The 12,308-nt window shown below is 35.5% G+C and overlaps 2 protein-coding genes and 5 non-coding genes across 7 annotated transcripts; 3 read left to right on the top strand and 4 right to left on the bottom strand.

Annotated features, from left to right (window-relative positions):
• On the bottom strand, window positions 1-21 carry 21ur-8661. Its single transcript, NR_056804.1, has one exon.
• Window positions 22-591: 570 nt separating this feature from the next.
• Window positions 592-726, top strand: ZC518.7. Its single transcript, NR_056803.1, has one exon. It is a non-coding gene; the product is annotated as an Unclassified non-coding RNA ZC518.7 (non-coding RNA).
• A 2,708-nt stretch (window positions 727-3,434) lies between these two features.
• F19B6.8 lies at window positions 3,435-3,501 on the top strand. The gene has a single exon (NR_056802.1). It is a non-coding gene; the product is annotated as an Unclassified non-coding RNA F19B6.8 (non-coding RNA).
• Window positions 3,502-6,183: 2,682 nt separating this feature from the next.
• On the bottom strand, window positions 6,184-6,325 carry F19B6.6. Its single transcript, NR_056801.1, has one exon. It is a non-coding gene; the product is annotated as an Unclassified non-coding RNA F19B6.6 (non-coding RNA).
• A 117-nt stretch (window positions 6,326-6,442) lies between these two features.
• Window positions 6,443-6,579, top strand: F19B6.7. Its single transcript, NR_056800.1, has one exon. It is a non-coding gene; the product is annotated as an Unclassified non-coding RNA F19B6.7 (non-coding RNA).
• A 1,856-nt stretch (window positions 6,580-8,435) lies between these two features.
• Window positions 8,436-11,317, bottom strand: wht-5 (ABC transporter domain-containing protein). Its single transcript, NM_069951.5, has 7 exons — window positions 11,224-11,317; window positions 11,046-11,173; window positions 10,650-10,996; window positions 10,221-10,491; window positions 9,312-10,085; window positions 9,121-9,256; window positions 8,436-8,883 (listed from the first exon to the last, which is right to left on the bottom strand). The coding sequence occupies exons 1-7, from the start codon at window positions 11,246-11,248 to the stop codon at window positions 8,477-8,479; spliced, it is 2,088 nt and encodes a 695-aa protein (NP_502352.1). The 5' UTR covers window positions 11,249-11,317; the 3' UTR covers window positions 8,436-8,476.
• A 210-nt stretch (window positions 11,318-11,527) lies between these two features.
• On the bottom strand, window positions 11,528-11,701 carry F19B6.10 (uncharacterized protein; the record flags this gene model as incomplete). Its single annotated transcript, NM_001307488.1, has 1 exon — window positions 11,528-11,701. One exon carries the CDS (start codon window positions 11,699-11,701, stop codon window positions 11,528-11,530), a length of 174 nt encoding a protein of 57 aa, NP_001294417.1.
• Window positions 11,702-12,308: the final 607 nt, after the last annotated feature.

Genomic DNA, 12,308 nt, shown 5'->3' with positions numbered 1-12,308 from the left:
GACTGTTTTCATCAATTTGCATCAATGCCTGTTCTGAAATATTAACAAATAAACCATTTGAAACCGTAGAAAACTGGAAAAAAATTGGGTTTTTTGTGAAAATTCATACAAATTTCCCTACTAAAATTGCATGGAATATCTTCAAAATTTATAGTTCTTATAAATTTTTTGATTAAAAATTTAACTTTCAAGCATTATTTAAGCTTATCTTTATGCTTTTTGTCTTTTCGCCAATACTATATATAATAAAATACAAATTTGTTTGAAAACAGATTAAGGGAAGAACAAAACATAAACGAAAAACTTTTAAATTTGTAGTTAAAATATAAAAATTGGCTGTAATTTTCCTAATATTTGTAGTCAGCCATTCAGAAAACAATTCTTCGATCAATCAAAAACATGCCAACCAAATTTGGGTGAAGGCTGAAAAAATCGGAGAAAAACTTTCAAATCTTGTTTTTTGCAATCTTCAAAAAGAAAAAAAAACGTCACCCAGAGCAAAGTTGAGCTGAGAAAAAGTCGTCACTAAATGGCTAAAAGAATCTAAGAATCAAGACTCCAAAAAAAGCAAAATGTAAATCCGACAAAAGCTCTCGTTTTTGGATTCTCTGATCGAAAACTCACAGGGAGAGGAGGGATGAATGATGCATGATCCGGGGTTAGAAAGGAAAGAGCTTCCTCTTCCGTCTTTTGCATGTCATCATCATCCTCATCTTTTTCTCTATTTTTTTGAATAATTTTGTTAGGAAAAGTGACAGACTTACTGATGTAGGTGATGTACGAGAAACTATGCCTGGATCTTTGAGCATTCCGAGGTGGACATGTATCCGAAGGTGATGAGCATCAAAACACATAAAGTAGTGGTTCGAAAAGTGTAGTCACGCTTGGCGGCAACTTCTTGCAGAAGTTTGGCCCAAGTTTAACCCCAACACATATTTGAGCTAAACTTTTGGGAAAATCTTGTGCAAGAAGTTGCCGCTAAATGTCGAACACCTGCGTGTATTTAAGGCAGCCTACGCCTGCCAATTGCCTACTGTAAACTGAACGCTTTAAATTTGCGAAAACCGAGAATTCTGTCAAAAAAGTATTCAAGAAAGCAGAAAATGCTTTTAAATTTGTTTATAGGGTATACAAGTCGTGTGGGCACGTGCTACAAAGTTCACCATTGGAACGAAAACAATGCGACATTATCTTGCTGTGACGTCACTCGTGGCCTGGAAATTTCATCGGCCACGTTCACCAAACAATGTGCCCAACAAGGAAGGCAACAGTAACATTTTATCTGATTTTTCTTAAAGTTCGATAATCACAAACTTAACTATCGCAGTTTTCGAAAAAAAATCGATTTCCCGTTATAAACTTCGTTGGAAAAGTGTTACCAGAAAATGAAAAAAAAACCGGTCTTGGCTCAGATAGCATCATAAAGCAGTAAGCATCATAAAGTTTGTTTAATATAGTACCACTTTCCAAAGAAATTAACCATCACATTCTTATGTGACATACATTTTTATACAATTCCATACTATTCAGGTCCTTTTGAATAGGCTCACAAAACCAGAATTTATATTGTTGCAACTTGTTAGTCATAAAATAAATTCAATTATACCACGAATAGTTGTTATAATCACATACTATCCAAATGAAAAACTTCTATCAACCAGGTACAAATACAATTTTGGGCGTAAAAATACAGTACCAGGTCTCGACGTGTGTCTTTAAGAAACAAGTTTCCAGTGTCTTTAGTTACCTTTTTTATATTGTTCTTATTTAAAAATAAAGGAAACGAGAAATTAAAAATAGCGGGGAAAAAGTTTGCTTGGATCTACATAAATTACTTCATAAAGGAGCATACTCCGTTACGTAAAAACGCCTTGCTCGCGGCGAGCACCGGGAACGGAATTTGGTGTTTCTATACTTATTCTTATTCAATACTTATTCAATGCTTGGCTTTTCCTCTGTTCTACAGAATTCAAGCTTTATCCATCCAGCTCCCTCTTTTAAGAAAATTGATAATTATTTTGATCAACAAATTCAGAAATAATTTTGGACTATTGCCTCTTGAATAATATTTGAGTAACGCGACGTGAGCTTAGAAGGCGAACTAATAGTAAGCTATTAACCCAAAATATATTTATATGGAAATAAAAAAGGGAACGAGTGAATGTGAGAACTTTGATAGACAAAAAAGGAAAGCCGTATGCACACAAAAAAACGAAGGAAGAGAATAAGTCCCGGGTATAAAAACGCTTCGGGCGCAATTTCTGACTTTTTACTCGCCTCTATCGTGATCCTATTTGTGACGAAAAGCCGTGCCGTCGCGCGTTCGATCAAAAGAACTCGATGAAAAGAAAAAAGAAAACGAAATCAGGAGCATGACTGCTAGAAATACATAAAAAGAGGCTTCTCCTTTAAAGAAAAAAGAGGACTTTGACCCACAAGTACATATCAGAGATGAAATAAAAGAAAACAGAAGAAGACGAAGCAGAAGCTGGGACAAAAATGGATTGTTTGAGAGGGAGGAAGGAGTGGGTGACATATATGTACAAATTGGGTGATTCGAAGAACCCTCCCCGGAAACATCCGATTCCAAACAAATTCCCTGATATTGATGGAGGTCCAATAAACACGAATTCCCCATTTTAAATTTTAATACCAAAACGTCACTTGCCAGGGAGTACAAAGAATGTAGGATGTACGAGAGGGCAATAAATACATTCTGAAAATTCTGAATTCTGAAAATAGTGAGTACCAAGTTATATGGTAGGGGTATACGTGCAGAATCTCACATTCTAGATTAGAAGCACAAAAGTAGCTTCAATTTTTATTGCAAGATGAGAATGCTTTCTGATAGTTTTTATATACATAACTTTTGTTAGGAAAAAATGAATGAGCCAAAGCCTCATCCTAAGCCTAAGCCTAAGACTAAACCTCAGCCTGAGTAGTTTGTGCACTTATATTAGAAGTTGAGTAATCAATTTTCAAATCCGTACTACTTTAAAAAAATTTCGACCAGACTAATAAATATTTCATCAGAACTTAAATTTTGTTGGAAAACTTGAGAAATTTTGCTGAATTTTCAACGTTCTTACCTGTAATCTGATCCGCTGTTCTCACATTTTCTGTGCTAAAGTAACAATTGTCGTCTGAGATGTCTACTGTCAAAACAAAACTTCTTAACTAGTGTTACTAAACTTGAATTAAAAATTCATTTGCACTTTTAGAGATGTAGCGTGTAGTGAAGTCCAAAATGACATCGAAATGATGTTGGAGATCAGGTTCAGGAGATGTTGAGAAAAATTGAGAAGAAAATGAATAAATTACCTGGGAAAAACGTGAAAATTCGAAAGAAACATTGCATATATGATACGGGAGACTGAGTGGAGGCGGAGGAGTATTGGCGACTCGGAAACTTTTTTTCGTGGGGAGTCTCCCCCAAGGTAAACGATGTCTTGGAGAACAAAAGGCAATTATGGAAAAGGAGCAGGAGCACGGAAAGATTAGGAGAGAAGGGACCACGCAGTAGTCACTCAATGGCACAAAACAATGGACATTCGGAGAATGAATAGAAAGAGAATGAGAAGGTTCGAGATGAATGGATATGTCTAGAAGTCTTGGTGTCAAATGAAGCATTAAATTTACACTGGATTCTTTAGATTAGGTTTTCGTGATTTTAAGAATGTCTATCACTTACTCCGAATGAGCCAAATAAACAATTTAGAACACTCGACAATTTTCCGCAACATCTCATCCAACTTTAGATAGGGTGAGAATTTGTTGGATAAATAGTTGCAGGGCACTAAATTTGGCTTACTATTAGAAATTGAAGCAAACAATCAAAAAAAACATGGGGATGCTCGACTTGGATAAATTATATATTTGGGCCTGGCCTTCTCACTCGGCAAAACGGCCTAACTTCATAGCATACTCTTGCAACTTCTTATCAACAATTAGGCATTTTAGCTTTTAAGCAAACTTTTGCAGCTTTTCAGACGACTTTTGCAATTTCTTAGCAGATGTAAAGCTAAATTTCGCTCACAATCCCGTTGGTTTTCGCAACTTCTTAACAGCTTTTTACAAAGTTATATAAATGTTTTTATTAAGTTGCAGGAGTTTGCTATGAAGTTGCGACGTTTTGCCGAGCAGAAATTTGAATTCGTGATAAAGGAAGTTCTGAGCCGATTCATTTTAATATTTATAATCAATGAAAACTTAGTATATTTGAGTTATTTCATAGGAATCGGCGCGGGTTTTTGTCTTCGTGGATACAAATTCCATATATTTTTAGTTTACCAATTTTTTCGATTTTTCTACGTTACATACTTCCATTAACTTTTTTGAATATACCAATAAAATTGTAAACTCGCAGAGATTCAAAAATAGAATTTACTGAATCTGGAACCTTTTTAAAAATATGTATGGGTACTGTGCTATCTCCGGACACTAGATTTTAAAGAACATAACCGGTTATGATATTTTCTTTTTTTTTTTCTTATGAAATTGAAAAAAAAACAGCATTTTATTAAAAGTTAACTCACAGAAGTGTGAAAACGCATTTGTCAAAAAAAAATTGAGCTAATTACTGAATTACCTGCGATGATAACTGAAGTTCAATAACTAGACTTTTCGAAATGTTCAAATCCAAAAAAATTGTTAAAAAAGCGTGAAAGATGAATGATGATAAGGTGTGTGGCCAATCCGTTCTTTTCAGTGTAATTTTTTCCGTCGGGGTGCAAGATCAATAAACGGCTCCGATCATAAATCGATGTGGGATCGGAACCGGTGTTGTTAAAGATCAAAGTTCTGGATGGATTCCGGGTCTCTCAAGGGACTTGGTCACATTAAAAGTTGTTTTCAAATTGAAAAATCTATCTAGTTAACTTTTTGAATATAAAGTAGAACCAAGATCCCACGTGGTTTCTTGAATGTGTAGAAAGATTTTTAAGAAAACGTCGTGCTTATATTTAAGTAGGGGGAGAAAGTCAAGGGCAAACGAACTTTTTCCACGAATATTGTAAATTTCATCTGAAAAATTGAGATGAAGATTTTGAGAATATTTAAGGCGTGAGGAAAGCTGGAGGTGTCTTTCAGATTTTTTTGGAAGCTTAGCATGCATTTTTTAGATATAAATTTAACTTATAATTTCAGCGCCAAAACTGTCAAATTCTGCAAAATCGGCTTCGTCCATATCTTGGCTTAAATTTTCTTAAATTTTAAATCTTAAATCTTAAATTTTCGGGTACTTATCGTATTTGGTTGATCATTGTAGCTCGTTAAAAATTAATAAATATAAAAGATGTCAACAACTCAACGACTAATTAATCAGTTTTGGCACAAATCCCCTAAAAAATTGTACGTGTCTCTAAAATGACACAACTGTTGTACAAATTGACATCATTTTCGAAAAACTTTTTTTTTTTCAGAAAATAGCTTGGAACACTGGTTCTCTGTCAATTTATCACGAAAAACATCATAAAATATATTGAATGGATTTGTGATAAGAAAAGAAGCACCTCGTTAAAATAATTAGTGAGAGGAAAACAGAAGATTGAGCAGAGAAAAAAGAGGAAGCCAATGGAAAATTAAAGTGTCATAAATGACGACAAAATCGAAATCTTGCAGGGAAATCGTGTGCTTCGTCTGTGCTCAGAAGGGAACACTTCTAGAAAAATGCAGAGGGGTTTTTTAAATGTATTTTTTAAATGAGAATTATTCATTACGGAATCAAATATTTGAAAAATTGTGCCTGAACGATCCTAATTTGTAATTTGAAATACATACATATGTTTTGAAAAACTTTAGACGTTCCCAAAAATTTTTACAAATTTTTTTTCATAATAATAGAAATGGCAATACAAGAATTTGTATTGAGGCCAAGCTTCACAGATCGAGCTTCGCGAAGCCTTCAATGCAGGCACAAAATGCCTGCCTGCCTCATGCCTACTGGCAAAAACCCTAAACAGTTTAGTAAACTTTTCAACAAGCTAGATAGTCTAAGAAGTGCTGAAATCTACAATGCGAGTTAAAATTCAAAAATAGATAATAGTAGGCACATAGGCAGGCAGACACCAAGTAGGCTCCGGAAATCATTAAAAATGTTGCAAAAACAATGAGTCAGGAGTGTGGAATGAGAACTTTGTGGGAAAGTTTGAGTGAAGTAAGGTGTCATCTTTTTTGACATCTGACCTCCGACGGAAAAGAACAACTCTGAGATCCAAGAATATGGTGAGAGGACAAACAAATTGTTTATTGAAAATTCATGTCATCGTCTTTTTCTTCTTTTTCATTTTTCCCCTTTTCTTCTACCACTCCTTTTTAGAAAAAAAACACATACATGCCTGATAGTTTATGAAGTGTGTGTGTGCTCATTGAGCATCTTTTTGGAAAAGAGCCAAGGGAGGGATAAAAATAAGATGTCGACGGGCACATACAAAAAAACTGAAGAGGAGAAGATGAAATGATAAAAACGCTTGGTGAACAACTGTGCTTTCGTTTTGGTTGGGGGAAGGGACCTGAAAGAGAAGATTTGTGGCTGTGGAAGAGATATAACGACACTTTGTTTTGAAATTTGTCACTCGTGTTGATAGCGAAAGCAACAATTTTTAGATTTATTAAAGTTGACAGATATCCAGGGTTTCTGGGTGAAGCCGTTAGGCACCTACAGTTCAAGTACTTTTTTTAGCTTTCCATTCAAAAATTAGATGAAAATATAACAGGAATTTGCGTAAATTTCGAAAACAGATGGAAGGCAGGTAGGCATAGGTATAAAGTCGGCAGGTCGTGCCTTTCATGCCTACATGCCTACCTCTTCCTATTATGTTGATTTTATCATTAAAAAAACGATTTTATACAACTCTTACAAAGTTTATTCAATTTCTAAATTTAGAATATTTTTGATAAATACATTTATTTGTATTTTTCAATCACTTTGAAATTTCTTTTCGATCTCCAGATTCTCCAACGAGCACAAGATTTTAAGCTCATAATTTGAACATTTTTGAAAAAGTGTACATGTCAGGATATAATTGCGTTTTTGACTTCACAGGAAAAACTTAAATGTAATAGTACATAAAAACAAATTCACAACAAAAAGTGTATAGAAACGATGACCAGAGAAACACCCTTTTTCATACTATTCCCTCTATTCTTTCTTACAGTTAATAAAAACTTGGAAAAGCACTGATCAAAAACGAATAATATAATCGTACATATACCATACCTAACATTTGGTTTAGAAAAATTGCGAGTTTACAGAAAATTCCAAAGTTTGCAGAGTTTGTTGAAACAATGCAAAGGAATGTGAATGGAATTCTCATAAGAACAATAATTCGCAAAAAACCGAACTAGAAGTCAAGAGCCAAAGCTTTATCCCGTGACTGCCAGATGGATGAGATCCTACCAAAGATTCTGCAAAATTTGTTTATTCTAAAAAGTTTTTGTGTTGTGTGTTCTTCAAGATCAAACTATTATCCAGATATTCAAAGTTTAAAAAAACTAAAACTTTTTTTCGAATAAAAATTTCAAAATTTCAAAAAGTCTGACCAATAACTCCAGAAACATTTTTGGACGAAATTAAACCGAATTATAAAGAGGATTTTTCTTTTTAAACATTTCAGCACCACTCCCCATATAAACCAGTTCATTCTTCAAGAAACATGTGAATGATTATGAGAAGGAAATTTCATATGCAGAATTTTAGAACCAAAAGAAAAATCATTTGGCGCAGAAAATCCTCTAGAAGAGTAGACGGCTTCTGCTAGTTTGACTACAGAAATTCATTTTCAAGTTAGACAATTTTCTTTTTTGGTGGCCACAGTTCGATCTCATTTCTGAAAAATCCATTTTCAACCAAAAACCTTTAACATGAAATTATTGAAGAGCACATAATTTTGTAATTTGAAAGTTTCCCCAATATCGGTGTAATGTTCTATAATACAAAACTGTTTGATTCAGACTTTCAGTCTAAGTCATCAAGCATTTTGACAATTTTAGGCACAAAAAATCAAGCTTATTTGATTCAAAACCTGGAAATTGTTATCGAAATTTATATGAATATATAATTTCAACAAAATTTTTGTAAACGCACACCTGGGTTTCAAATATTTTTTTAAATCAAGGTGAAATTTTTGCATCTTTCAGATTGTCTGAATATGTTTTCCAGAACAAAATTTAGATCAGAAGTTGCTAAAGTTGCCGAGGGCTAACATCTTCGACAACCGGCAACCCTGGCCGTCAACCATTGATCCATATATCATCCATATCAAATTCGTACTACTAATCGTGATCCATGAAATGTTGACGTGGTGTGTGTGTGTCTAATAAGCTTGGAAACTTGAACACAGAAGAAGCAAAAAAGGTTTTTGTGTTGATGAAAGATTGTTTGGCCGCGTTGTTTATCAGCTGATTTGTGATTAAATATTTGTGTTTAAAAAATGAAATTCAATTTTTAAAACTTCATTCTCATAGCAAAAATACAGTTCTAAGCCCGTCTGATCCTCCAAGTGAACAAGAGAGCTCCAAGAATTTTCCAGAACAAGATTACAGCCAAAATGACAGTATAATCCAACCACAAATGAGTTTCCTCAAATGCTTGTGCTTTGATGAATTCAATTCCAGTAGTACAATTACTGTCAATCGACATTTTCAAAGTAGCAACAGACGAGTTGGATTCACATCCCGAAATGGTGCTATTGTGATTGAAATATACAATAGTGATCGCCTCGAATCCGTATTTGTACCACGAAACCCATGCAAATGGCAAAAAGTACCAAGGAATTGCTTCATAAGTGATCATAAATCCACCGAAAACCATTAAAGGCACACAGACGATTGGAAGAACTGTCATTCCGGTTGCCAAGTGTCCACACATTGCAGCAAATGATTGTCCTGAAATTTAGGTATATAGAAAATTTTGAATTCGCGCGCTACAATTCAGCGCCGACCAATCAGAGACCCTAGTCACGCCCCTTACCCTGCTGATTGGTTATATGACTACGCTGGCCTAGTTTTCCACTTTCGCTCTCTTTTCTCTTCCATTTTAAAATATGAGAAACACGCAATTATAATTTGGAACATTTAAACGCTAAGAGGCCAGCAAGTGCGCCCTAATAATTATCGACTTACCAACTGAGCAAGCATTCAAACTGAGAAGAATATTGATGATCAAGTAGTTAGTAATAATCACAACACTATAGGGAAGACTAGTCATTCCAAGTAGAATACCACTAAAAATGACAGGGAACACCAGATATTGGATGCTCTGAAATTCCAAATTTTTCAAATTTTTTTCCAGATATCTATTGAAATTAACTCACATCCGCAGTAGTTTTGGCTAAATAATAAGCACTTGGAGAATACATATTCGCCTGAAACTCTCTGACAACAACTGGATAATCTTTCCAAAACACTGTCATGGCTGGCATCATGAATAACATATGCATCATTTGAACAGATACAAATGCAAATCCCTTGAAACTTGGCAACGATTTCTTGTCGATTTCCAGGCCATAGTACGTTGATCCAATCATGATGCTCATGATCAAAGTTTGAATAAGCTTCACCAAAAGGACCGATCGTTCACGCCACAGCTGAATCGAAGATCTTTGGAAGATGAAGAAGAACTGAGCAGTCCATGTTCGAGGAAACGTGAAAGGTGCAGTTTCAGGATGCTCACGACGCGACGAGCTCAGTGTTGAATGAGTTGATTGTTCCTTCTTCATAATGTCATGTTCCAAAACGATTTTCTCGATTCTCTTGTTATAATCGTCTTCCGTTTCGAAAGATTTGTGAGAGATCACACGCATAAAGTGATCCGGTGAGCTCACAAACTTTGGAATCGGATAGCCACATCTACCAAAGAACGCATCAACTTGCTTAGCGGGTCCAGCATATGCCACGTGTCCTTGCGATAAAAGGATCAACTGATCCGCCATATGGTAGACAGATGTACTAGGCTGATGAATGGTACAAATGACTGTTTTCCCTTCAATTGTTAGCTGTCGGAGAGCTTTGATTACTTGATGGGACATGAATGAGTCTAGGCCAGAAGTTGGTTCATCACAGAATAAGATTGGAGGATCGGTGAGAATCTGTAAATGTAAAATTTCCTATTCGAGATTCACTTGAACAACTTTCAAGTAGGGCTTCCATGGGAGGCAGGCACGGTTTTAGGGCCTGACGCCTGGAAACTCTACTTTTAAGCATCACCAAATTCCACTGCTCACCTCACAAGCAAACGCCAATCTCTTCCGTTCTCCTCTCGACAAGCTCTTCTCGGTCATGGTTCCGACTTTCGTGTTCTCACACTTTTTCAAGCTCATCATGACAAGAAGCTCATCGACAATTGAATCCAACTCGGTGGCGCCAAGTGCTGACGGTGAACGAAGTTTTGCAGCAAAACGAAGAGTCTCTCGGACTGTGAGGGTTCCGATGAACACATCATCTTGCTGAACGTAGGCGCTGAGCTTCTTCATCTCATTTGATATCATGTTACGGCTGTAATAGCGAAAAATGATTTATGCTCAGGTTCATATTGCTCAGGTCCTAAACGGAAGCTTGAAAGAAAAGCCTAAGTCTAAGCCGAAGCCGAAGCCTAAGCCTACACCTAAGCCGTAGCCTAAGCCTAAGGTTATGCCTAAGCAAACCCCACTAACCCGTTGATCATAATATCTCCATCAGTCTCAATGTTCTTCAAGTTTCTGCCAGTCAGAATATTCAACAACGTAGTTTTCCCGGCTCCAGACGATCCCATAATAAAAGTGAGCTCTCCTGGTCTTGCAACTCCATCAATCTTTTTCAGAATCTCCTGACGAACACCTTTCTTTTTGAGAACAACTGCCTGAATGTTTTGAAAAACCAATTTCTTCGCATTTGTCTTTACTTGGGACGGAATTCGAGCTGACTCAGTGTCATTTGTCACAGAAAGAGTCTTTGGTTTTCGGAATCTTTCACTCGAATGTGCCAATTCCTTCTCCACTTGTTCAATTTCAGACGCTACTGGCTGAAAAATTATCGAAGATTCCAGGTGTAAAAGTCTGTAAGGTTCATACCGTATCATTGATAAGAACCGGGATCGGAGTTGGCTTCGGAGTTGGAGATCGTGACTTTTGAGTGGGGTCCACATCCAGCGAGGTAATTAGACCCTCGTCTTCCACATTTTTAGGTTTTAGCAAAGGTTCTGAAAGGTTCGTTTCATATCGTAGAGTTAAGAAAACTTGAAAATCTTACCAGCTTCTTCGCTTTTGCTATCCATTTTTTCGATTTTCCGCTAGAATTAATATCGAAAACCGATTGCTTAATGAGGCACTCGTTGAGAAATAAATCAATTTTCAATGATTTCCCCCTCCTTTGACATTAGAACAAATAAAAAATAGGGGTTTAGGTTTTCAGAATGTCACGTTAAAAAGAAAAATTCTCAAAAAAGCTTTATTTCAAATTTAAATATCATCACTAAAAAATATTCATACAGGTTATAATATTCATAGGGTATACAGTAGGTTTGTAGGCAAGCATGAGGTAGGCATATAAACCTTCATGCTGTAGGTGTGTAAGCAGGAATGTGGTAGTCACAAAGGTAGGCATGCAGTAGGTACCTAGACCGGTAAGAAAAAGGCATGAAGTAGGCAGGCTTGAAATACACGAGGTCTAACATCTTCGGCAACCGGCAACCATAACCTTCACTCATTGATCCATATACCATCCCCATATCCAATTCGTATTACCAATTGTGATCTATGAAATCTTGACGTGGTGTGTGTCTAATAAGCTTTGAAACTTGAACACAGAAGAAGCAAAAAAAAGTTTTTGTGTTGATGAAAGATTGTTTGTCTTGCCGCGTTGTTTATCAGCTGATTTTCAGGTGGAAACTGAGTTTCATAACATCATTTCTCTTTCTCATCAGCGGAACTTGGTTACGTATATAGTTAAGTGTCATGTAATCATGGCGCCAATGATTTCATAAGTCAATTTTTAAATAACGATTCTATTGCTATTCCTTGGGTTACTGTAGAAGTCTTGGGTGATTAATTTATTGAAAGGTTACGGGAAAAAACATGAAACATTTCCTTTCAATTAAACTTGTGACATACATATTTATGTATTGAATTTAAAAATATTATTGTAAATATACACTAACAGGCTTGACTGATAAAAAAAATGCTGAATTTAAGTGAAAATTGTGCCCGATAACATTACGATATTCTGTATATTTCAATATGATAATCTTATTTTTTAAAACTAAAATTGATATTTAAATGTAGAAAAATATTTGTTTCCTTTCAAAATATTATTTATTTTTTATTGATAACTTTAAA

Source organism: Caenorhabditis elegans, chromosome IV, assembly GCF_000002985.6.
Source record: "Caenorhabditis elegans chromosome IV".
NCBI lineage: Eukaryota > Metazoa > Nematoda > Chromadorea > Rhabditida > Rhabditidae > Caenorhabditis > Caenorhabditis elegans.
The sequence above is the reverse complement of the archived record's forward strand: the minus strand, read 5'-3'. Positions and strand labels throughout refer to the sequence as shown.